This window comes from Gnatocerus cornutus, chromosome 3 (assembly GCF_029298725.1).
Source record: "Gnatocerus cornutus isolate USDA-ARS CGAHR chromosome 3, icGnaCorn1.1, whole genome shotgun sequence".
In the NCBI taxonomy this organism is placed as follows: domain Eukaryota; kingdom Metazoa; phylum Arthropoda; class Insecta; order Coleoptera; family Tenebrionidae; genus Gnatocerus; species Gnatocerus cornutus.
In genome coordinates this window covers 12,807,149-12,832,568 of record NC_142235.1, presented here as the reverse complement: position 1 = coordinate 12,832,568, position 25,420 = coordinate 12,807,149, and the positions used below count along the sequence as shown (strand labels likewise).

General features: G+C 34.2%; 3 protein-coding genes and 1 pseudogene across 7 annotated transcripts; 1 reads left to right on the top strand and 3 right to left on the bottom strand.

Annotated features, from left to right (window-relative positions):
• Nucleotides 1–291: 291 nt before the first annotated feature.
• Nucleotides 292–3,245, bottom strand: LOC148177073 (putative cytochrome P450 6a14). The gene is made up of 2 exons (XM_088032480.1): nt 1,723–3,245; nt 292–1,673 (listed from the first exon to the last, which is right to left on the bottom strand). Exons 1-2 carry the CDS (start codon nt 3,035–3,037, stop codon nt 1,510–1,512), a joined length of 1,479 nt encoding a protein of 492 aa, XP_087888606.1. The 5' UTR covers nt 3,038–3,245; the 3' UTR covers nt 292–1,509.
• A 2,404-nt stretch (nt 3,246–5,649) lies between these two features.
• On the bottom strand, nt 5,650–20,068 carry LOC148177072 (putative cytochrome P450 6a14). Its single transcript, XM_088033514.1, has 3 exons — nt 19,978–20,068; nt 5,924–7,250; nt 5,650–5,872 (listed from the first exon to the last, which is right to left on the bottom strand). Exons 2-3 carry the CDS (start codon nt 7,218–7,220, stop codon nt 5,700–5,702), a joined length of 1,470 nt encoding a protein of 489 aa, XP_087889640.1. The 5' UTR covers nt 7,221–7,250; nt 19,978–20,068; the 3' UTR covers nt 5,650–5,699.
• Nucleotides 10,730–20,251, bottom strand: LOC148177071 (putative cytochrome P450 6a23). 4 transcript variants are annotated; one of them, XM_088033513.1, is made up of 3 exons: nt 20,169–20,251; nt 11,041–12,366; nt 10,730–10,984 (listed from the first exon to the last, which is right to left on the bottom strand). In XM_088033513.1, exons 2-3 carry the CDS (start codon nt 12,362–12,364, stop codon nt 10,812–10,814), a joined length of 1,497 nt encoding a protein of 498 aa, XP_087889639.1. In that variant the 5' UTR covers nt 12,365–12,366; nt 20,169–20,251; the 3' UTR covers nt 10,730–10,811. The 4 variants fall into 4 exon arrangements, with proteins under 4 accessions (XP_087889639.1, XP_087889638.1, XP_087889635.1 ...); XM_088033512.1 differs by lacking the exon at nt 20,169–20,251 and adding an exon at nt 19,978–20,062; XM_088033509.1 differs by lacking the exon at nt 20,169–20,251 and adding an exon at nt 15,790–15,945.
• On the top strand, nt 16,172–23,338 carry LOC148177070 (vascular endothelial growth factor receptor 1-like; annotated as a pseudogene). The gene is made up of 11 exons (XR_015769868.1): nt 16,172–16,543; nt 19,989–20,134; nt 20,187–20,364; nt 20,413–21,006; nt 21,053–21,403; nt 21,452–21,576; nt 21,621–22,245; nt 22,289–22,643; nt 22,686–22,897; nt 22,945–23,050; nt 23,099–23,338. The product of XR_015769868.1 is annotated as a vascular endothelial growth factor receptor 1-like (transcript).
• The last annotated feature ends 2,082 nt before the right edge of the window (nt 23,339–25,420 follow it).

The following is a 25,420-nucleotide window of genomic DNA, read 5'->3' as shown; positions in this document are numbered from 1 at the left end:
TCCTCTTCTTGGCGAAGTTCGATTTTTGGTACTTTATCAAGTTTTTACCATCTTATGGATGCTTGGTCTTTGTAAGTTTCAAGTGAACTTCTTTACTTAATTTTTTTACAGTACTTTTATTTCTCTTTTTTATCTTTTTAAATATCTTTTAACCATTGACGGATTAGGCATTTTTTTAGTTCGTAGTTACAATTGGTCCAACTCCCCTGTTAGCAACACTGTACCACGACACAGTCAGCAACTATCAGTTTTGGGACATGAGCACAGTCAGTGTTGCAACCAAAAAAAGAATTCGTCTGGAGGGTCTCTATTTCAACACTTTTACTGTACTAAACACACTTCTAAATATTTTTTGTTGTTTAACGTTCATGGAGCCTATAGACGGTGATTCCGAAATTCTCTTTCCTTTTGCAATTTTTGCGGAGATTTTTTCAGAATGGAAGAAAATATTATTCTGGCTCTTCAGACTGACCTTTATTCCCATAGGTCTGATGTCAACAGCAGGGTTTTACATGACAATCTACATGGTGGGGCGACTACGCTTCGAATTCTATTTATTGATTGATTTTTTGAAAAGATTTGATGATGGGTTTAATCATGAGAAAACGTTGTTTTATCAGAAAGAGTACCAAGAAGCTCTTGGGCGAAAACTGAAGTTTGCTATTGAGAAACACATCTATATGCGTTTGTAGGTGTTATACATTCATTGGTCTTTTTCTTTCTATTATCTTTTTAGAGTAACGACCAACGTTCTGCGTAAAATTAGCACATTGATAGTTCTTTTCAGCGTCGCCGGCACCATTTTTTGTATTTGCATCTTAGTTTTCTTCTACAATGTAAGCTGATCTTGGTATAATCTTTTAATTTTTTAAAAAGTGGCAGGATTCGTTAGAAGGACTACATGCCAGAATTTTCTCTTTGATTGTAACAGTGGCACTGACTTTCATTCACATTATACTGACAGGACAAATGCTGCAAGATGTGGTAAGATTTTTGTACCCTTCATTTCTTGTTTTCGATGGTTTTATAGTCAAACGAGTTGAGTTCAGTGCTGTCAACTAGAAATTGGTACGACTGGAACGGGGAAAATAAGAAGAATTATTTGTTGTTTGTGTTGCATGCTCAGAACACTTTACAATTGACGTTTTCTCAAGTTATGGCAATTAATTATGATTTAGGAGTAGCGGTGAGTACTAAAATCCGTAAATTCAAATCAATAAAAAATTTTTAGATTTTTAAATGGATATATTCGATGGTTTCGGTGTTGAGCCAGATTCAGCGCAGCAGCGACTTAAGCACTAAGTAGTTCTAGTTGCAATTTTTGTCTTCGTCGTCTGTGTTTTCAAACTAAAATAAAACAAACCTTGATTCTTGCAAATCATGAAATCATTTTGAGATTAGATTAGATAACCTCAGATTTTAACAGTTCCAAAAATAAATAAAGATTGAGTAATATCACATGAAATAATGACAAATTGTTGATAAAATAACTCAAATAATCATAAAAAATTATCTTTTCTCGGCATTCAGCCAAATCCCTCCTTCGGCTGCTAATATAAAACCATTCGGCTTCATCTTCAGAGGCTGTTTCGTCTTACCATCAACACTAAACTTGTATTGTCTCAACAAAGAAGCCAAACCAACTTTCGTCTGCATAAGTCCAAATCTCTGTCCTGGAATATAAGTTTTGGTACCACCTTCCTCCAGGTCGTACCAACTTACCTATACAAACTCTCGGTCCTTCTCCAAAAGGAAGATGAGCGTAACCATGCCTCTCCTTCTTCTTCTCTTCAGAGAACCGCTCAGGATCAAACTTCTCAGGCTCAGGGTAGTACTCTTGATCGTAATGAATTGCCAGAACTGGTATAATAACGCTTGTACCTTTCTCAATGACGACGTCATCATCTGGAATTTTGTAGTCCTTAACACATCTTCTGCTTAAAATTGAAAACGGAGGGTACATTCTCAGAGTTTCGTCCAAAACCTGGTCTAAGTACTTCATTTCTTGGATTGCCTCATACGTCATGGTACCATGCTTCTTCAAAACAGTCTCAACTTCATCTCTCACTTGCTCTTGGATGTCTGGTCTTCGCCCTAACTCGTAGAGAGCGAAAGCCATGGTGGTGGAGGACGTTTCAAATCCAGCTATAAAGAAAACGAAGCTTTGAGCGGCGATTTCTTCGATAGTCAAACCATCGCCTGAATCCCTCAAGTTGAGCAAAAGCTGAAGAAAATCGTTGCGAGTGATGTTGTTGCTGTCACGGTACTTAACAGTGTCTTTGACTAGTTTCATGTAGAATTCAGTGACGTCGGGTGGAGTTATAGTAACTCCTAACTTCTTAGCCAAGGTGGGCCAGTTCGCCGCAAAAAGCAACTTGAGAATCCGCAAGCGTGACCCAGAAGAAACTTTTTTGCCATACACACGGAAAGGTGAATTCTCGTCCTCGAAGGTGTTACAATCTAAACCAAAAGCACAAGACCCGATGATGTCGGTGGTGAAGCAACCACAGACGTCTTTGATGTCAATAGGGCCTTCCAGTTCTGATTCAATTTTCTGGAGGAGACGAGGGACACAGTCCATCAAAGTCTGAAACATCATCTTCATCTTCCCCGAGGTGAAAGTTGGAGTGATTTTGGTTCTCAAGTTGCGCCATTTTGCACCTTCAAGATTGAAGAGGTGTGCACGGAGGGGGTCGCTCTTCGGATCAAAGAAATTCCCGCGGTGGGTAAAGTACTGGAAGTCTTTCGTCATGACGTTTTTGATGTAGTCCAAATCAACAACCATGTAGGAGGGTGCGGTAAGGAAGTAAAGACCACCATGTTTCCACCCTTTGGCTTTGATGGCATCGTAAGAGCGTTTGGCGCGGAATCCAACTTGCTCCCGTCTAGTAAAGGGGTTAGAAATGGAACCCAAAGGAATTGATGGTGTTAAGAATGGTAAATTTCTTCGCTTCCAGTATTGAAACTTCCACTTGTAGTACACTATAATCATGGCGACCAAGGAAGCCACGACCATGAAGAAGTTGCCCAGGACCATAGCGAGACGGTTCACTCGAGATAAAACACTGAACTGATTTTAGAAGAGTGATATTTCTAGTTACCTAATAGTGGAAGTTGTAAAATATGACGACATATTACGACAAATTTATAATTTTACTTAAATAAACTTGAAAAAGAAAAATCGTCTTCTGAAGGAGTGGCAGATAAGTAAAAAAGAAAGAAAACTAACTGCTCCATCAAGTTATCAATCAATATTTGCCTTTACTGTAGGTGGAGTCATCTGTGAGGAGTCAAAGCAAATTCGTTTTAGTAAACTGTAATGTGGCTACGGAGATTCCAAATCTGGGATTTAAATTCAGATCCGACAACAAATAACTGAGTTATGGCCGATCAAAGTTTCGGAAAGTTGATTTTCATTTTTCCTCATTTTTTCTAATTTTTAAAGATAAATATCTCGGAAACAATTTGAGATATTGAGATGCGGTTTGCGACATTCTTTTTCTCGGTTCATTTTACGTTAGAAAATGTTATCAAAAGCCTAAAATTCGATAGTCGATTTTTCGCAAAAAAAAATGCCGACCCAAAAATTTTTCATTTTTTTTATTTTTGGGCATAACTCGTAAACTATTTATCCCATCGATTCAAATTTGGCCAGTAGATAGATTTCGAGCTCCTCATTCGACTGATGTTTTCGTCGTTTTCATTTTGAAAACATTGATTGAAAATCACCCTGTAATGACGTCCTCAAAACAGTTTTTGGCCAATGCCTCGTTTATTTATTAAGCAAACTCAACAAATCTGGGCTCATTTTACGCAGAATGTCGCGCTGAATCCAAAAACATACTTTACTTTTCGTCAACAAATAACTGAGTTATGGTCGTTTGAATTTTTGGGTTGTCGCCAGAGGGCCAAATTTTTGAACGTTTGAAACAATTTGTGCTCGATATTTCGGAAACTATTTCAGATATTGAGATGCGGTTTGCACCATCGTTTTTCTCGCGATTTTTTACATAAGAAGAAGATTTTTGATTTTTCTACAGTCGAAATTTGTAAATTGTAAAAATTCACGACTAAAACTATGCCAAATCTCTGATATTGATATCTCGCTTATTTTTTAGAGTAAACTTAAGTTATTTACATCGGTGTACGCAGAATTTTCCGCAGATTCCAAATCTGAGATTTAAATTCAGATCCGGCAACAAATAACTGAGTTATGGCCGATCAAAGTCTCGTTAAGTTGATTTTTATTTTTCCTAATTTGTCCGATCGATCTCAAAGGGCAGTATTTCGAGCTTCTTTTTCAATTTAAGAATTTAAAAAAGAACAACGAAAGCAAGAAATGCACACACGTTAGAGGAAAAGAGGAAGAAATTTAAAAAAATTAGGAATAATTCAAATATAAAGGAAAAGGAGTACATATTAGAAATAGAAGAATTAAAAAATAAAAAAATATCAGAGTCCAGAATCAACGAAATTTGAAATTAGAAGATAATTAAAAGAATCCCAAAAATTCCAAGAACGGTGAGAATCTATGCAATACAAAAAATTTCAGTAGAAATTGAAAGAGTAAAATAGTTTTTTTAACACACAAGTCTATTAATTTTAATTTATGAATTATTGATCTAATTATTATTAGATTTTTATAACAACTAAACAATAATTAAAAATGTTTATGTATCCTTCAAACAAATTTATGAAGATTTTATGGACAATCTGTGCTCTTTGACATCATTGCTGCAGCAGCACTTTCGTCACTCTAGTAGAGGTCTAGGAATAATTCAACACGTGTTTCTTGCATTTTACAGCAGTTTATCGTTTAATTTTACTCAAATTATTATTAAATTGGGGGTGCCTAATCTCGTTATCCTGATGTAAGTTACAAAAATCATGCATAGATGGCGCCACCTTAGTACGGAAAATGAAGAACAATGAACAATGAAAGTGCCTGAAGAAACAAAGAAAATAATTTAAAACCTAAAAAAACCTGAAAACTTATTACTTGCTTAAAAATTTAAAAAAAAATAAAATTTAAATTATCCCAAATTTATTTTTTTCTAAAAGTCGAAAATTCCAAAGCATTCCATGGAATCAAAACTGAAAGAGAATACAAAAACGTATTCAAAAATAATATAGATGCAAATAATTAATTTTAATGAAAAAATCTGAAGAATCTGGAAGTAATTAAGAATAAAAGAACTTAAATCCAGAAGTCTAACATGTATAAAAAAATTTAAAATACTCTGTTTTTTGTATTTTCATATATTGTAAAACCACTTCACTTAATAGTGTTGTAGATTTTCTCATTTATATTGTTTTCTGATTCAATGCTTTAAGAGTTGCCTTATAGCATTGTTTTTCAATTGTTTGCGATGCTTTAAGAAACTCCAGACAGCACTGTTTTGTGAGTTTGCACTCCTGTCATTTCTTGTCAGAACTGTAAGAATTGTTCAATAATAAACGTCATTTGATTACAGTTGACACTTGAATGACGTTTCACCAACTTAACCGTTCTACAAAAAAGTCCCAAAATAAACTTAAATTAAAAAAAAACTTAAAAACACAGCTTCAATACAAAACATACCTAGTATGAAAAACCTGTCTGTCGAAACTTGTACCTTTAATATGTATTTCTTCTATAAAAAATAAGAATCTACGTGAAAATTTTTTATTAGACAGGTACACAGTACTTCTTATATATTTTATTTTTGCTGAATTTTCTCGCCACTCAGCCAAATTTCTCCTTCAGCGGACGGTATGAAAGAATGTTTCTTTATCTTCAGAGGCTCCAAGGTCTTCTTATTTACGGTCCACGTGTAGTTCTTGATCAAGAAAGCCAATCCTACTTTTGACTGCATGAGCCCAAATCTCATTCCTACAACCAAAACAAGAAGTAATGAGCACTTTAAGAATCCCACCAACTTACCAACGCAATTTCTTGGCCCTTCACCAAACGGAAGATGAGCGTAGTTGTGCCTCTTCTTTTTATTCTCTTCAGTGAACCTGTCAGGATCGAATTTCTCGGGCTCAGGGTAGTACTCAGGGTCATAGTGAATTCCAGTAACGCTAATATTGACTTTGATGCCTTTCTGGATGACGAAATCTTCACCAGGGATTTTGTAGTCTTTAACACTTTTTCTGAAGAGGATAGGAACCGGTGGGTACATTCTTAAAGTCTCGTTGATGATCCTGTCCATGAGCTTCATATCTTGGATGGCATCATAAGTTATCTTCCCGCCGTGTTGAGCAACGACTGTGTTAATTTCTTCTCTGAGTTGCTCCTGGAGCTCTGGTCTTCGCGCTAATTCGTACATGGCAAAAGTCATGGTGGTAGAGGACGTCTCAAAACCAGCAACAAAGAAAACAAAGCAATTAGCCGCGAGTTCTTCGATGGTCATCGTATCACCGTCTTCTTGGTTCTTCAGATCAATTAAGAGCTGCATGAAATCCTTCCGGGAGTGATTCTTCGTCTCTCTGTACTTAACAGTGTCTTCGACGACCCCCATGAAGAAGTCAGTGATATCTTTCGGTGTCATGGTGAGACCAAACAACCTGGCAAGACGAGGGAAGTGAGTGCAAGTCAACAAAGTGTAAATCCTCTTGGAGTGGCTTTGGAAGAATTTTCGACCATTATCGCGGAACGGGGAGTTCGGGTCTTCGAAGCTGTTGCATTGAAGACCAAACGCACAAGAACCGATGATGTCGGTGGTGAGGCAACCAAGAACTTCTTTGATGTCAATAGGGGCGTGGTTTTCACAATCCGAGTCGATCTTCTTCAAGAAACTAGGAACACACTCTATCAAAGCGTGGAACATCATCTTCATCTTCCCGGAGGTGAAAGTCGGGCTGATTTTCATCCGCATGTTCCTCCACTTTTGACCACCGATGTTGAAGAGGTGACAACTAAGAGGATCAGCTTTTTCGTTGGTGTACATACCACGGTCTGTAAAGTGTTGGAAGTCTTTGGTGAAGATGTTTTTTACCAGATCAAGATCGGTGACCAACAAAGTGGGCGTTAGCATGGAATAGCTTCCGGCGTACTTCCACCCATTTCTTCTCATGGTGTTGTAAATCTCCTTGGTGGCTTCCACGTTGCCTTTGGTCTTCTTGGAATTATTATCGAAATAGGGGATGTTTTGGCGTTTCCAGTAGCTGTAGGTCCATTTCACGTAAGCGATGGCGATGGAGACCAACAAGGCGATGGCGGTGATGAAGAATATCATTTTTTGAAGGTGAAGTTTTTCACGTTCTGGCTAAACATAACGTGGATTTGTGTTTATATATTGTTTCTTCTGATGCATGCGGAGATAAATAGATAAGAAGATAACGCTCGCGGTTTGAAATTTATATTGTGCGAACGGAGAATGAGAGTACAAAAATTGTTTAGTCAGATCATGAATTGCGAAAAATACGTGACGTGACTTGTTTTTATCACTAGTTGAAGTCTTTAAACTGTACTTTTAAATTTGGCGCCTTTGCTTTTTGGACTTCAACTTTTAAATAACTATCTATTATATTTCAATAAACCAGCAATCAAAATGCTTTGGTTTTTTTTGTTTAGATCTAATTACCAAAATTTGAAAAGTAGAACTTCTTAAGCGTTGAAAAATGGCATGTGGATGTATTTGGACTTCGTCTTTCAATTTTTATATCAATTAATCCCACAAAACAAAATTCTTAATTTTACAATTTTTTTCCTCTTACAAGAGTTTTTTTTTGTCACAATTCAAAAATCAGTAAACTGGAATATTAAAAAACAACATTTTGTGTTTGTACTAGAAAATGCGGTCATTTTTTTTATTTTTGAAATTAATTCAGATTTTATTTACATTTGCTTTAATTTCGAAAATGGCAATTCTAAAACATTGAAAAATAAAACGTGCTTGTTTTTGAACAATTTTTGTTAGAAATAATATCCTCAAAGTGTCACAAACAAAATTGAAAATTTTTAGTTTGTATTTTTTAAGTTTAAAAATTTTATTTATCTAATACAGGGTGATTTTTAAAAAACGGCAGGCGTTGTAGAATTTTTATTTATGAACCGATTTCAAAAATTAAAAAAAAATGGTTTTTAATTTACTATAAACTGATGATTTTAGAATTTTTCTAAATGTCTTAAAAAGTATCGTTTGGGCGATATTCAACTTTCTTATTTTAAATTGCCACCCATATTTTTTGCATAATTTGGAAGATATTAATTTTCTTAATTCAGAAATGTGTAATATGTTCTACTTTTACAAAAAAATATTTAAAAAAAATAGGCAATAAAAGTTATTAAAAATCTAAATTTATGGTGTCAATTGTGCAATGAAAAAACGAGATGGCGTTTCAACAGTATTTTAATTAAACTAGGTAGATGTTTTTTTCTGATTTGTAATTATTATTGTCTTTTGTTATCAATAATTTCCAAAAAATTGCCAATCCTTTCTGTTATTTTCTGCTTTTTGACATTACAATAACGGTATTGTGTTATTTGACAGCACGCACCTAGTTTTTATTAACTTTTATTGCCTAAATTTTTTCATTTTTGATATTTTTTTTTAAATATTTTTTGTAAAAGTAGAACATATTAGACATTTCTGAATCAAGAAAATTAATATCTTCCAAATTATGAAAAAAAAATATGGAGGTCTATTTAAAATAAGAAAGTTGAATATCGCCCAAAAGATACTAAGACATTTTGAAAAATTCTAAAATTATCAGTTTATAGTAAATTAAAAACCATTTAATTTGTTTTTTAAATTTTTGAAATCGGTTTATAAATAAAAATTCTACAACGCCTGCCGTTTTTAAAAAATCACTCTGTATTTAAAAAATTCTTGAAGTTTTAAAGTAGCACTTTTATTTTTATAAACTACTTTTTTCCATATTTAAAACAATTCATTCTGTCAATACGCTCAAGGACTTTAGTTTTTCTGCTTACATTCGCCATAAATTCAAAACTAGTAAGCGATATCGAAGTGCCATATTAACAAATTTAAAAAAAAATCGTGCAATTACTTTTTTGTCTGCTTACAAAGCATTCTTTTGCTACAATTTAAAAACCAGAAAATGAGAAGCGCTGAAAAATGGCATCTGCATGTTTTTGGACTTTTCCATATTTTTGCCAAAAAATGAAATAAACAAATTTATTTTGGCTTCTATGCTTACATTTTACACAATTTTAACAGTATTAATTCTAGCACGTTAAAAATGGCACCTGTACGTATTTGAACATCTTTTATCCAAATTTGAAACAATTCATTAAATAATTCTGAGTGAAAGAAAACAAAAAAAAATCTTAGATTTCCTTTAGTAGTTTTGTTATTTGTCACAATTTAAAAACTGGATGTTCTAAAACGTTGCAAAATGGCATGTAGACTTTTTCATTATATTTTTTTTACCGATGTTTTAACAAAAATGCCTCAAACCAAAATAAAAAAAACTTGTAATAACTTTTTGTCTACTTACAAAGACTACTTCGACATAAATCAAAATCCAGAAAATCTGGACCGTAAAAAAAAGCACTTTTATGAATTTAAAATTTCAGAAAATAAAATAAAAATGTTTTATCTTAAACTTGATTTAGTTTTTCTGTTTACTGAGATGCGATTTGCCGTAATTTATAAACCAGCGTTTTCAGAACATTTTTTGCAGGGAGCCAGAATCTAAAATAAAAATTTTATTACAAATTATTATTACAAAATTTGTATTTAATCTTCTTTTTAGATTAGATATATGTATTTATCTTATCTTACAATTAGAGAATGTCGAGCAGCAGATATAAAATACAGGGTCCGGCAACACTTGTGTCCACCCCTAAAATCGTCTTTAATTTTGAAGATAAAATTTTAGAAATTTCATAGTTGACAAAGCTCTAGAAGCTGACGCAAACATTTTGCTTTTTATCACGGTTTGGTTGGCGTCGCGACGCCTAAGAAGTATATTTTTTCGCAATTTTTGAGTTTTTGCGAAAATATTCGCGAATTCAATTTTTTTTCAACGTAACTGTGATACAAATATTTGAGTTTTTACTTTAAATCTAATGCAAATTGTGTTTAAAATTTGCGAAAAAAACGCTGTTTTATCAAGTTAGTTTTCAAAATTATGACAGCGCAGCGCCAAACTACGTTTACACCAAAATTTCACAAGTCACTTCATTCACTCTTATGAAGGTTAATTTTGATTAACACGGGCATGTTGCACTTTATGGACACCAGAAATCGTTAATTAACATCGACAAAGCGACAATTTCACCAAGTAAGACTTTTGTTACAATCTAAAGCAAACCAAAGGATAGATGTCATTTGTGACACAAGATGTTGACAGATGGGTGTAAACGTAGTTTCCAATTTTGACGTAATGAAATTAGAAACTAACTTGATAAAACAGCACTTTTTTCTCAAATTTTGAAGACAATTTGCATTGAATCAAAAAATTAAATTAGTTGTTGATACCACAAACCCTCAAAATTAACTAAAATTACGTTTTTAAGGCGTCGCGACGCCAACACTATCAGTGATAATAAACAAATTTTTGCGTCAGCTTCTAGAGCTTTGTCAACTATGAGCGTATGCAAATTTTCAAAATTTTACCTTTAAAATTAAAGACGATTTTGGGGGTAAGTGTTGCCGGACCTTGTATATGTATTATAAAAGAGTCTGGGAAGAGTGAAAACCAAAACAAAAAGAAATACATAGCCCAAAAAATTAGAATAAAAATGCAAAAAGATCCAGAAGAGCAAAAATTGAAAGACATCAAGAAATCTATATAAAGCAAAATTCTATAAAATACTAGCAAATTAAGCACAAAAACAAATTTATTTGACAAACATTCTATTTCTGCTGAATTTTCTCGGCACTCAGCCAAATATCTCCTTCAGCCGCCGGTATAAAAGCAGTCGCGCTCATCTTCAGAGGCTCCATGGTTTTCTTATTTACTTTCCACTTGTAGTTTTTGATCAAATAAGCCAATCCAACTTTAGACTGCATCAATCCAAATCTCATTCCTACATAAAAAAAAAAACGAAAAAAAATTTTTACTGTGAGAAACCCAACAACTTACCAATGCAATTCCTTGGTCCTTCGCCAAACGGAAGATGAGCGTAGTTGTGCCTCTTCGCCTTATTCTCCTCAGTGAACCTCTCAGGATCAAACTTCTTCGGCTCAGTGTAGTACTCCTCATCGTAGTGTATCCCCAAAGCACTAATATTAACTTTCATACCTTCCGGAATGACAAAATCTTCTCCGGGAATTTTGTAGTCTTTAACACACTTCCTGAAAAGAAGAGGAATCGGTGGGTACATTCTTAGAGTCTCGTTGATAACTCTGTCCATGAGCTTCATCTCTTGGATGGCATCATATGTCACCTCTCCAGCGTGTTGAGCCAAAACTGTGTTAATTTCTTCTCGGAGTTCCTCTTGAATCTCTGGTCTTCGTGCCAATTCGTACATGGCAAAAGTCATCGTGGTGGAAGACGTCTCAAAACCAGCAACAAAGAAGACGAAGCTTTGAGCGGCGAGTTCTTCAATAGTGAAGGTACCACCCTCATCTTGATTCTTCATTTCGATCAGAAGTTGCATAAAATCCTTCCGGGAGTAGTTGTTCGTCTCTCTGTATTTAACAGTGTCTTTGACGACGCCGATGAAGAACTCCGTGATGTCTTTCGGGGTAAAACTGAGGCCTAAGAACCGAGCAGCATTGGGGAAGTTCATACACATCATAGAATTAATGAACTTCTTGGGGCTGCCTTTGAAGAACTTTCTTCCGTTGTCACGGAACGGAGAGTTGGCGTCATCAAAACTGTTGCATTCAAGACCAAACGCACAGGAACCGATGATGTCGGTGGTGAGACAACCAAGAACTTCTTTGATGTCGATAGGAGCGTGGTCTTCACAATCGGACTCGATCTTCTTCAAAAAGTTAGGAACACACTCTATCAAAGCCTGGAACATCATTTTCATCTTCCCTGAGGTGAAAGTCGGGCTGAGCTTCATCCTCATGTTCCTCCACTTTTGACCACCAATATTAAAAAGGTGACCACTTAGGGGATCATCCTTTTCATTAGTGTACATCCCACGGTCTGTAAAGTGTTGAAAGTCTTTGGTGAAGATGTTCTTAACAAGATCCAGATCTGTGACCATCAGAGTTGGACTGAGCATGGAGTACATCCCGGCGTACTTCCATCCATTTCTTCGGATTGTATCGTAGAACTCCTTAGTAGCCTCTCCGCTGCTCTTGGTGCGTTTGAAAGGGCCCATGGAGTTGCCGAAAGGGAATTTCGGCTCAAAGAAGTGGACGTTTTGGCGCTGCCAGTATTGGTACTTCCATTTTACGTAAGCGATGAAGATGGAGACTAATGCGGCGACAACAGTGATGAAGATAATCATTTCTAAAGAAACAATTCAACTTGTGAAGAAGCACCGATTGCATCTGAAGTTATATAGCTGAATTGTGTGGTGTTATTTAGATAAATGCGTTGATAAACAGATAAATTGAGGCAAACAAGATAAGGCTCAAGATTTGAAGATTTCATTGTAAAGGGAAAACGGAGGATTTGAAAAGTAATTAATTAGTCAGATCTGGTGATTTGCAAAAAAATTTGCAAATTTGCAAAAGAACAAAATTTTACCACACATTCAAATTTAATATTAATTTTTCAGTTTGCTAAGAAAGTAAACAATTTAGACTAAAAACTTTATTGTAAAAGACTGTATTTTCTCATTTTACAATAATAAACTGTGACTTTTACATGTATTTTGGCTTGTTTTTGATTTTAGAATAATATATCTAATTGCCATAAGTATCGTGTAATCAATATTGTTTGAAATCGGGTCATCCATGGAAATGAATCCGTATGTCTATCGACAATTCATACTAGCGATCTGACAGCGAACTTGACAACCGATACTGGAAAAAAGGTAAATCAAGCAGTAAAAGAAGGAATTCTGGAAGGTGTTGGACACAAAATGGAAGAAAACCTTCAATGTGGATTCGCTATTTGCCCAATTTTGGAATTGTAGTTGACAACCATTTGACAGATGTCAGTACGAATCTATCAAAGACATACCCACAAATTAATTTCCAAGGCTGACTCAATTACAACAATTATGATCACACGAAATACAAATTTAAATCTGAGAACAAACGTATTTTTCTGCTTATCTTATCTTATTCATGTGTCACAGTGTCAAAACCAGTCATTTTATTACATGAAAATGTGGCATTTACTTATATGTATTAGGACTTTCTGTTTGTACTTTTAAAACAATCAAAATTTTCCAAAAACTACAAATAAAAATTAAATTTGATATTAAAAACGAACTTAATTTTTCTGCTAATTAGGACTTCATGTGCCACCATCTATAAACCACTGATTTCTAAACGTTGACCTATGACACTTATACACAAAGGTACATTTGGACTTCCTACTTTTACATTTTCAATAACGCAAGGTATTCCATGTGCCATAAATATAAATAAAATTTGAAATCTGCAGTGTACCTGGACGTAATGCGCTATAATTTCAAAACAAGTCATTTTAGAACGTTGGAATGGGGCACTCATGTCTATTTAAACTTACTAATTTTATTTTTAAGACAAATAAAATGATTCGAATGCCTCAAATAGTAATAAAAAAATTTTGCTAAAAAGAAACTTAATTTTTCTATTTACTGCGACTTCGTCTCTTACTTTGTCTTCTTACTGAGATTATGTGGCATAATTTCAAAACCACTCATTATAAATTTTTGTTTTTATTCTTAAAACAATCTAAATTTTTCAAGTACCGCAAATAACTCTATAAATAAAATTTAATTTTTCTGCTTCTCCCGAGACATTATGTGCCAGATTTTTAAAATACGTCAATCCAGAACGTTGAAATGTAGCACTGCATATGTATTTGGACTTTCTACTTTTAAAACAATCTTAGTTATTCAAATGCCACAAATATAAATAAAATTTGAAATCTGAAAACGAATGTAATTATTCCGCTTACCTGGACTTAAAGTGCTACAATTTCAAAAACGCGTCATTCTAGAACGTCAAACTGTGGCACTTATATGTATTTAAACTTCCTACTTTCATTTCTAAAACAATCAAAATAATTGAAATGCCTCAGATAAAAATAAAAAAATCACATCTTAATTTTTCTTCGTACTAAACCTTCATGTGCCTTAATTTTTAAACCACTAATTTTAAAACTTTGAACTGCGACACTTACATGTTTTTGAACTTCCTGTTTTTTTTATTTCACAAACAATCCAAGTTTTCAGTGCCACAAATATGAACAACTTTTTGAATTTGAAAACAAACCTATTTTTTTCCTTACTGAGACTTTTTATGACATAATTTCAAAATCAGTTATTCTAGGACGTTGAAGTGTGGCACTTACATGTATTTAGACTTCCTTTTTTTTTGAAATAATACAAGTTATACAAGTGCCACAAATTTCAATAAAAATTTAACTCTTTGAATGAAGTATTTTTTGGTTTTTGAGACATTATGAGCCAAAGTAGCTAAACTGGTTATTCTTGAACGTCGTAATGAGGCACTAGGTAAATATGTGTTTGGACTTTCATTTGTACTTTTACAACATTCTAAGTTATTCAAGTGCTAAAAATAAAAATAAAGTTTGAAATTTGAAAATGAATTTTATTCCATTTCTTCCTGAAGCTTTAGGTGCCAGGAAACTTTCTAAACTACTCATTTTAAAACTTTGAACAGTGGCACTTATGTTCATTTGAACCCTTCCTGTCTTAACTTAATAATACAAATTATAAATATAAATAAAAATTGAAATCTGAGAACAAATTTTTTTCCTGCTTACATGGTTTTAATTTTCCATAATTTCAAAACCAGACATTTTAGGGCGTTGTAATGTAGCACTAAAATATATTCGAACTTCATAAACTCATTTTTCAAAAAATTAAGGTAATCAAAATACCACAGATAAAAATAAAAAATTCATACTGAAAACAAACTTTATCTCTCTACATGTGCCATAATTTCTAAACCACTCACTTTAGAACTGTGAACTGTATCACTCACAAGTACTTGAATCCAATGTTATTTTTTGGAACAATCCACATTTTCCTAATCCCACAAATATGAATAAAAATTATAATTTTAGAACCAATCTAATTTATCTGCTTACCAAACATTTTTATGTCACAATTTCAAAACCAGTGGTTCTATAACGGTGGAATTTGGCACCTGCATGTATTTAGACTGCCTGATTTAATTTTTAGAACAATCTAAACTTTTCAGGTACCACTATTACAAATAATATGTAATTTGAAATCTGTTAACAGGCGTAATTTTTTTGCTTCCCGAGACTTAATATGCCACAATTTCAAAACCAGTGGTTTCAGAATGTTGAAATGTGGCATTTATATGTATTCGGACTTCTTGTTTTTATTATTAAAACAAACCAAGTTATTCTTGCACCACAGATTTAAATTTAAATTCAAATTTAAAACCGAAATATTTTTTCGTTTGTCGGCTCATTATGTGCCATAATTTTAAAACCAACCATTCTAGAATAAAAACCACAAATATAAATAAAAATTTAAATCTGAAAACGAATATATTGTTTTGGTTTATAGGGACTTTATGTGCCACAATGTTAAAACTGGTCATTTTGAAATGTTGAAACGTGACACTCGTATGCATTTTGACGTAATACATTAATTTAAAAAAAAACAGAATGCCCCAGATATTTAATACTGCTATAGGTAACTTATTTATTCTTCTTACTGCCACAAGTTCTAAATAATTCAAGTGCCATAAACCACAATCAAAAATTATAACTCACCCTAATAAAACATTTCGATTGCCATCAAAAAATTTCATTTACTCTACTCAACTTAAGTAAACAAAATCTTTAGTTTCTACAAATACGACGAGATCAGAATTACAAATCAATCATTCTAATTTCGCATGTTCTCAGATCAAGGTCAAGAGTTGCGTAACATTTTAACCATAACATCCCAACCTAACAATATTCTCATTGACTCTTCAGAAATATGATTTACACCAGAAGTAAAAGTTGTTTATTGTGAAGATTCGTGCGAGTTATATTTATTTTTCTGAGATAAAAATAAATGTTACTTGGAGACTCGATAAACAGATGCAGATTAGAGGGTGTTTATAACGTTTTTTTCGCGATTTGGCGTCAGACTGTGACGTCGAAGATGCACTAAAATAGAGAGATATGATAACATGACCTTCACTGCATCGGAAGTTTGGAAAAAAATGTGTTAATACGAAGAGATCCCTTTGTGGATTTTCCTCTATCAATTTGCAGTTTGTAAGACGGAATTCTTTTCAACGTTAGCAATTAATATGCATATTTAATACTGTTGTTATTGAAAATACCGCAGAATCTAATATAAAAGCGGTTGTTGCATTTTCCGAAGTGGTCATTCTGAAATTCCCGAGGATGTAAAAACTAGTTTGATTCAAACATGTGTGGAGTTTTCAGTGTGGGAATTTTGTGGTGTTAAACAAAATGTGGCATTGTTTTGTGGTGGTTTCTTCGATAGTTTTGAGTAATTTTGGGTTTCTTGGTAAGTGAAAATTTTAGAAAATTTGTTTTTTTTGTTCTGAATTTTCGAGTTTTAGCATAGATTATAATCATTTCATTTCACTGTTGTGACGTTAAAACTGACAATCAAATGGGTCATTAATTATTTTTTTTTTAATTTAAAAATTGTAAGGTTGATAAAATGATAACTTTTATATTATGGTGGAGTAAATAAAAAAGTCAAACGTAATAAATGTAAACTAACATTTTTAATACAATTTTTACAAATTTTTGGTTCAATTCAATGTTAAATTTTCTAAAATTAGTTTTTATGGTCTGTAACTTTTTTACTGAAAACATTTAATTGAACTCAATGACCTTCCCTGTCGTTACTTTAGCAGTAAATGCTCGACATTACAGACTGGAATAAAATTTTTGAATCTATCTAAAAATAAAATTTTATAAAATCTATGTCTGCTACTCTACAATTTTGTAATTTGGTACAATTGTGAAGCTAGCCAAGGTTAATAATTTCGCCAAGTTTTGTTGCTGTTGCGTAAAAACTACTGGAATGACAGAGTCAACAAATTTTGAAAATGATTAATTCTACCTAAAAAATTATTTTGTTATTTGTTTTTTTTGCTGTATAATTTTGGAACTTAGATGTGTAAATAGACAAGTGAAAAAAAATAACACGCGAAATTCCAAAACAATAGCCTGAAAACTACCAGAATTACAAGCATTAATTAAAATTTTGAAAATTTTCAGATCTACCCAAAATAGGTATACAGGATTTTGTCAAATCTGTGCCATTTGCTTTATAATTTTGAAATTTAATACAATTGTAAAGCTAGTCAAGGTTAATAGTTTCGCCAAGTTTCGTTGCTTTGGTGTTAAAACTGCCAAAATAGCAGCCTGACAAAATTTCGAATTTTTTTTTAATAAACGTCGAAATAAAACTTTGGAAAATAAGTTTCTTTTGTTTTACAATATTGAAAACTAAATTGAAGTGATTAACCTTTTCAAATTTCATTACTTTATCATCACAATCTAGAGAAATACAAACTGGAATAAAAATTTTGAAATGTTTTTAATCAATCTATAAATTAAATTTTGTTAAATCTGCGTTTTTTACTTAATAATTTTGTCGCTTTTGCTCTACAATTTTTAAATTTTAAACAGACAGGTGAAGAAAAATAACCTTACAAAATTTCGAATTGTTACCCTCAACACTACTAGAATTACAAGCCTCAATTAAAATTTTGAAAATTTTTAGTTCTATCCAAAATATAGGATTTTATAAAATCTGTCCCTTCGACTCTATAATTCTGTAATTCCATACATTTATGAAGCTAATCAAGGTTAATAACTTCACCAAATTTCGTGGCTGTGGTGTTAAAACTGTTAAAATGGCAGCTTGACAAAATTTCGAAAATTTATGGTTAGATTCAAAAATATAATTTTCTAAAACAGTTTTTACTGTTTTATAATTTTGGAATGTGGATGTGTACGTCAACAAGACAAGCAGAGTAACCTTGACCTATCACAACACCGCACTTGATTTTTTTTTATTTAGATTTTACCCAAAAATAAAAATTTGTAACATTTCTCTCTTTTGCTCTACAATTTTAAAACTTGGATGCGTAAGGAAAGAGGTAAAAAGAGTGACCTCAAATTTCAACTCTATGACCATAAAACTACCAGAATTACAAGCCTTAATTAAAATTTGAAAAATTAATTAATCAAAATTCAAAAATTTTGTAAATTCTGTATCCTTTACTCTATAATTTTATAATTTGGCACAATTTAAAAGCTAGCTAAGGTTGATAATTCAGCCAAGTTTTGTTGCTGTGACGTTGAAACTGCCGGAATAACAGAAATATTGATTTATCGATTTTTTTAATTTTTTTTGTGTATAATTTTAAAATTTATGTGTGAACAGACAGATGATAAATAATAACCTCACAAAATTTCAAATCGATGGCTTGAAAACTACCAGAATTGTAAACCTTAATTAAAATGTTGAAAATTAATCAATCCAAAATTGAAAACTTGCATAAAATCTGGTTTACTTACTGTGTAATTTTATAATTGAGCACAGTTAAGAAGTTCACGAAAATTAAAAGTCCAGGAAAATGCGTTGTTTTGGTATTAAAATACTTTGAATCTTTGCCCCACCTCAAAACCAAAATTTTTAAAATTTGTTTTTTGCCCAAAAATTTTGTGTTTTGGACTAGCAAATATATTACAGATCAAACATAACCATGTCAAATTTCATTGATTGAAAAACTTCGGTATAACTCAAAATAAAATTTTGAAAATCAATCTTTTTCATTCTCTTATTTAAAACTTACCATGTGATTTATTAACAAATCATTTAAACTTTGTTGCTGTACTATTAAATTTTTTGAAATTACAGATCAAACTTGAAATGACGATTTTATATGACGATTTTAGCATTTGTTCCTCTTGCTCTAGAGTTTTAAGTCTCTCTTAAAATATTTGCTAAATTTCAATAAAGTGGTCATAAAACTACCAAAATTACAGACTTAAATCTATTGTTTTTGGAAAAATGCAAAAATAAAAAGACATTCGAGAAGCAGTGGCGTAACAATAGGGTGGCAAAACGGCAAAATGCCACGGGCCCCGAGCCAAAAGGGCCCCTGGTCAAAGAGGGCTTCTTAAAAATCAATAGAGAAAGAGCCCCCTCCGATGGATTTGCCACGGGCCTCAAACGATATAGTTACGCCACTGTCGAGAAGGTTAAAGGAAATGTACTTACGACAGGTACAAAGTTTTTATAAATTAATATTAATGGAGTATACAATTATATTAATACGTTGACCGTCCAGTGTTGCCAAATTTTAACTTATAAATGAGTAGGACTATGTAAAAAAATTGTATTTTTTTCAAACACCTTGTATACTTTTGTAATTTTGCACAAATAATAAGCATGTCGAAAGTCGTAACCCCTGCAAATTTCATACCTCTGGCATTAAAATTACCGAAACTACAAACTGTAAGATAAATTCTGAAAATTTTTGTTTTTTCAAAATTTGCAAATTTCCAAAATTTGACTCAATTACTATATAAGGTGTTTATAAATGTTTCTAGCATCAAAGGTGGCTATGAAATGTCAAAGAAATTAGCTGCTTATTACAAATGCGGGTTTAGATTGTTCAACTGACATTTGTAGTTAACCTCAATCATGTAACAAAGTAAGTTTTGAAAGAAAAAACTGTTCTAATTGCGGTTTAAAACCTGAAAATTATAAATTTAAACACAAAACCGTAACTTAAAAGTCGTTGACGCAAAGTACATTCTAAATAATTTTCTAGATAGTTATATTCACTATAAAAACAAAGCGGCAAAATAGTGTATGACAGAAATTCCAGAGCCATCTTTGATGCTAGAAACATTTATGAACACTTGTATAATTTGGCTGTTTCGTAATAAAACTATCAGATTTTTAGAAACCTTTTTTCCAGTGACGTGCTACTTGACAGAGCCCCGCCTCCAAGATCTCACCAACGGTCACACCACCACCGGTCAAAGCATCCACCTCCAGTGCACAGTCACATCAAACCACCCCCACTTTACAATAGAATGGAACGCTCCCCTGAACAACCTAACCGTGAGTCGCAAAAACGCCCCTTTTTCTTACACACCCTGTATATAATTTGCAGCTAGATCGTGTTAACATAACTGGAGTGATTGAGCGAGATTCGGAAACGTACAAAATGACGAGCATTTATAGTGTTAGCGAAGCAACAGTCAAGGACAGCTCAATTTATTACTGCACAGCCGTAGACACGGAAAATGACTACTACTCGAAGTATACGTACATGTGGGTCCCAGTTTACGGTACTTATAAGGTGGTTGTATGTTTTTTGGTCACCCTGTATGTTTCAGGAGTTGAAGAGAGTGTGATTGAGTTTTTTGGGAGCGTCGTGGAGGGTAGTGAAGTGCACGTCTTCGTGAGGGCGCACCCCGATGCCAATTTTACCTGGATTGACAATAAAAGAAACAAGACGATTTCTTCGTCAAAGAAGTTCTCATTTGGTTCGACAACCACGAGCAACTTCGCCAACGTCGACGCGTTCTTGGAGTTCAAGAGACTCTCTGGTGATGACTTCGGCAACTACACCGTCGTTGCTCGCAACAAAAATGGTACTAAGAACTTCATGGTCCCGGTAAACATGACAGGACCTCCTCAAACAAACCTTCAAGTCCGACCTTTTGGCAACGACACCCACATCGTCAAATGTCGAACCACTGCGGACCCCAAGCCCAAAATCCAATGGGAGTTTCATGGTTGTCACGGCTTGGCTTGCTTTCTTGGGGATGTCCAGTACCATGATGGTTCCCCTTGGGCGCCGTTCCGATCCGAAGATGTGGGTCTCCAGACAATATCGTTCGTCACCGTCAACAAGTCGGATTCCGGGCAATTGAGAGCTGTCACGTCCAACAAGTTTGGGCGAAGAATCTCAGTCCAGCACCTCCATGGTAAGACTCCAGACAGTACCATCTTAGTGACAATCTTAGGTTGTAGTGAACCAAGACGATTTCGAGGTCTTCTCGCCAAACATGATCAAATCTGAAGAGACGATTAGAGTGGAGAGCGTCTTCAAAGACGATGTTGAGATGGTTTGCTCAGTGTCTCTAGCCACGTTCTACCACGAAATCAAATGGTACCGTCATGGTCGGAATTTGTCGCTAGATGATGTCAAAGCCCCCATTAGAGGGTTTGATGAGTACCACATCAAGAACTTCAACGCTGTCTATAGCAGTGTTTCAGTTCTTAGAGTTAACATTGACAAAACTGATGCTGGGGAGTACTACTGTCGAGCTTGGACCAAGAATGGTACCAGTGTTACAAAGACAGTGGAACTCGTCGTCAAAGGTGGGTGCTCAAAGTTGGTACTTACTCTACACTTAATTTTTCTTCCAGAACTGCCAACTCTTAACGTGGCCACCAACATGCAGAACAAGACCGTTAAAGCAAAACTGGGTACTTCTTGGAGGTTCTATTGCAACATCGACGGTTACCCAACTCCTTCCGTGCGGTGGTACCATGTAAGTTCCTCTTTTTCCCCATCAGATCTCTATGTTGTTTTTAGCTCAACCGCACCATCATAAACTCACAGAAGTTTACCCTTAAAGAGAACAACCAAACGTTGATCATCAATAAGATCGAGCCTCCAGACGGTGGTACCTATAAATGTGTCGTCAGCAACAGGTTCAATAAGACGACAAAACTCTCTTCGCTTCTTCCACTCCAAGACGACTTCGACTGGTTGATGGTGACCATCATCATCTTGTCTTTGATTGTCGTCGCCTTCACCATCTTCATCGTCATCAAGACCCGCAGAGATAACAAGTTAAAACGAGAGTTGAAAGCCGCGGGGTTGGCCAACTTCGAAGAAGGAGCTGTGGAGAGTATCAACCCAGAGCTGGGTCTTGACCAACAGGCAGAGTTCTTACCATATGATAAGAAGTTTGAGATTGCGACGACGAACTTGAAGCTGGGCAAAGAACTAGGATCTGGAGCGTTTGGTGTTGTGGTCAAAGGCGATCTTCTTGGTCCCGATGGTACTACAACAGTTGCTGTCAAAACGGTGAACAAATTCGCCGGTCATGACTGTATCAAAGCTCTGGTGTCGGAGCTGAAGATCATGGTCCATCTAGGGAGTCATATCAATATCGTCAATCTTATCGGAGCTTGCACTAAAGAGATCACAAAGAGTAAGTACTGACTTAGAGCGTCTTGGCTGAATTTTGATGTAAGAAAAACTTCTGGTGGTGGTGGAGTTTTGTCCGTTTGGTAACCTCCACGACTACATCCTGAAGAATAGTACCAATTTCGTTGACCAAAGAAAAGAAGAATCCTTTGACTGGAACATCCACTACACGACTCTACTCCCAACCACCGAAGAACCAAAGAAGTTCATTTCTAGTCACGACTTCTTGGTCTGGGCCTTCCAAGTAACAAAGGCATGGAGTACCTAGCATCAAATAAAGTCCTCCATGGTGACTTAGCAGCACGCAACATTCTTCTTTCTGTTGACAACATCGTGAAGATCGCCGACTTTGGTCTAGCCAGAAACATGTACAAAAACGATGTCTACAAGAAGACGACCAATGTAGGTACGACCTTGATAGTTCTTTTTTGACGGTACTTCCAGGAACCACTGCCGGTAAAGTGGATGGCGCTGGAATCCATCGGTGAGCACGTCTTCTCCACTCAGTCCGACGTGTGGTCTTTTGGTATCGTCCTCTGGGAGTTCTTTTCTTTGGCGAAGACGCCGTACCCGGGAATGCCGGTAGACCAAGCCTTTTACCAGAAACTGGTAGATGGTTATAGGATGGAAAAACCACAGTTTGCGACGACGGAGATGTGAGCTCAGACGTACGTTTACGTTTTCGGTTATAATGTTTTTTTAGATACCAAGTGATGATGGATTGTTGGAATGCTAGTCCTTCGAGTAGACCAAGTTTTACTCAATTGGCTGAAAAAATATCCAAATTGCTCGAAGCCGCGGTGAAAAACGTACGTCTCTGCTTATTTTCCGATAAAATTCTAATTTCATTATTTCAGCATTATTTGGAAATGACCAATGGTTATGTCGTTATGAAAAATCCTAAAAATATTGGCTGTGGAAAAAACTACATGTCGGTGATAAGTTCACAGCCCACCTATGCTTGTAATTTTGATTATTTCCATGGGTACCAGAACACGGAGAGTTATATTGCTGATCCGAAAGACAAAAGCGAGCAGAAGCAAAGTGATATAGTTTTAGAGACTGTATAATTTTAAGATAATATAATTTTGAGGTTATGTTTGGAATTTTATTCTAAAATTTGAATTTGACGCCAAAACGTGGCCGCGAGAAATTCAAATTTTGATTAATTTTTAAGATATTTTATTTTAAATCTTTTGGGTTTTTAAATTCCTCTTGAAGTAAGTGAATCCTTTTAAAGTTCCAATTCCTACAAATTAATAAAAAGCCTCGTTGGAGTTGGAGTCTCCTTTTTTATTTTCCATCATTAAAAGTTTAGTTCTATTTATACAATTAAGTACTGATTACTTAATCGTTAACTGTTTAGAACAGTAACCATAACAACAATTATAATAATAACACTTTCTGAATATCGGGAGCCCCAACAATTGCTTCGTTTACCCAAAAAGGTATAAAACACCAAAAGCAGCCCAAATTTAATTCCAGTGATGGCAACACTATAATGTGTATTGGAACATGACGACAGCCAGTTCTGCCACGACAAAAAATCGTTTGGAAGCCATCTACTTCAATACTTGTACAGGTATGGTGAAAATTAAGTGGTACAGCTATTGAGCGACATTGGAATCCAAGTCAAAAATTGAACTGTCAATAATAGGCAGTTAATAAATATTAACCTACAAAAGGCCATCTGTGTCGACAATGTAAAAGTGTTTTGTAGATTGAAGATGCATTTAAAACTGAAAAAAAATAATGGCCTTGTTTAACCTACAATAATTATCATTATGCCTACTTTGATAACCGGTTTAACACAGCTCAATTTAATAAAAAATGTGATCTAAGACTTGTACCACTTCATTTTGGCCACCACTATATAAATATACGGCAATACATAAAGATATTTTCAAAGATCTAGGTAATATCGATTTTGTATAAAAATTGAATAAGGATAATTCTCAAAAATATACAGGGTCCGGCAACACTTGTGTCCACCCCCAAAATTGTCTTTAATTTTAAAGATAAAATTTTCAAAATTTGCATACGTTCATAGTTGGCAAAGCTCTAGAAGCTGACGCAAAAATTTGTTTTTTATCACGGTTTGGTTGGCGTCGCGACGCCTAAGAAGTATAATTTTTACCGATCTTTGAGTTTTTGCGGAAATTTTCGCGAATTCAATTTTATTTCAACATAACTGTGATACAAATATCTTTTGAGTTTTTATTTTAAGTCTAATGCAAAATGTGTTTAAAATTTGCGAAAAAAACGTTGTTTTATCAAGTTACTTTTCAAAATTCTGACAGCGCAGCGGCAAACTACGTTTATACCAAAATTTCACAAGTCACTTCATTCACTCTTATAAAGGTTAATTTTGATTAACACGGGCATGTTGCACTTTATGGGCACCAGAAATCATTAATTAACATCGACAAAGCGACAATTTCATCAAGTAAGACATTTGATACAATCTAAAGCGAACCAAAGAATAGATGTCGTTTGTGACACAATATATTGACAGATGGGTGTAAACGTAGTTCCCAATTTTGACGTAATGAAATTGGAAACTAACTTGATAAAACAGCATTTTTTTCTCAAATTTGGAGACAACTTGCATTGAATCTAAAATAACAACAGAGATAATTTTAACACAATTATATTGAAAAAAAAATAGAGATTAATATCACAAACCCTCACAATTAACTAAAAATTACATTTTGAAGGCGTCGCAACACCATAACTATCAGTGATAAAAAACAAATTTTTGCGTCAGCTTCTAGAGCTTTGTCAACTGTGAGCGTATGCAAATTTTCAAAATTTTGTCTTTAAAATTAAAGAATTTTATTGGATCAATTCTTGGTGTTGACAAAAATTATCAAAAATACAATTTATTCCCAAATACCAAATTTCGTCAAAAAATGCTGACGCGCGTTTCAATAGCAGTCATCAGACCGACGATTAAACTAAAAACTAACAAATAATTCGTCCTTATATACTAAAAGCGTGTCGACCCGTCCTCTTTGGCGCAGGTAGAAGGGAGTAGAGGGAGGAGGAGGGGATGGGGCCGTTGTCTGAGTTCATTATTACATTTTTGTTTCTAAATATTTCTAGACTTTCATAAATATCTAGAAATTTACAATTATTTACATTTTTAATTAAACGAAGACAGCTTTTATCAATGTGGT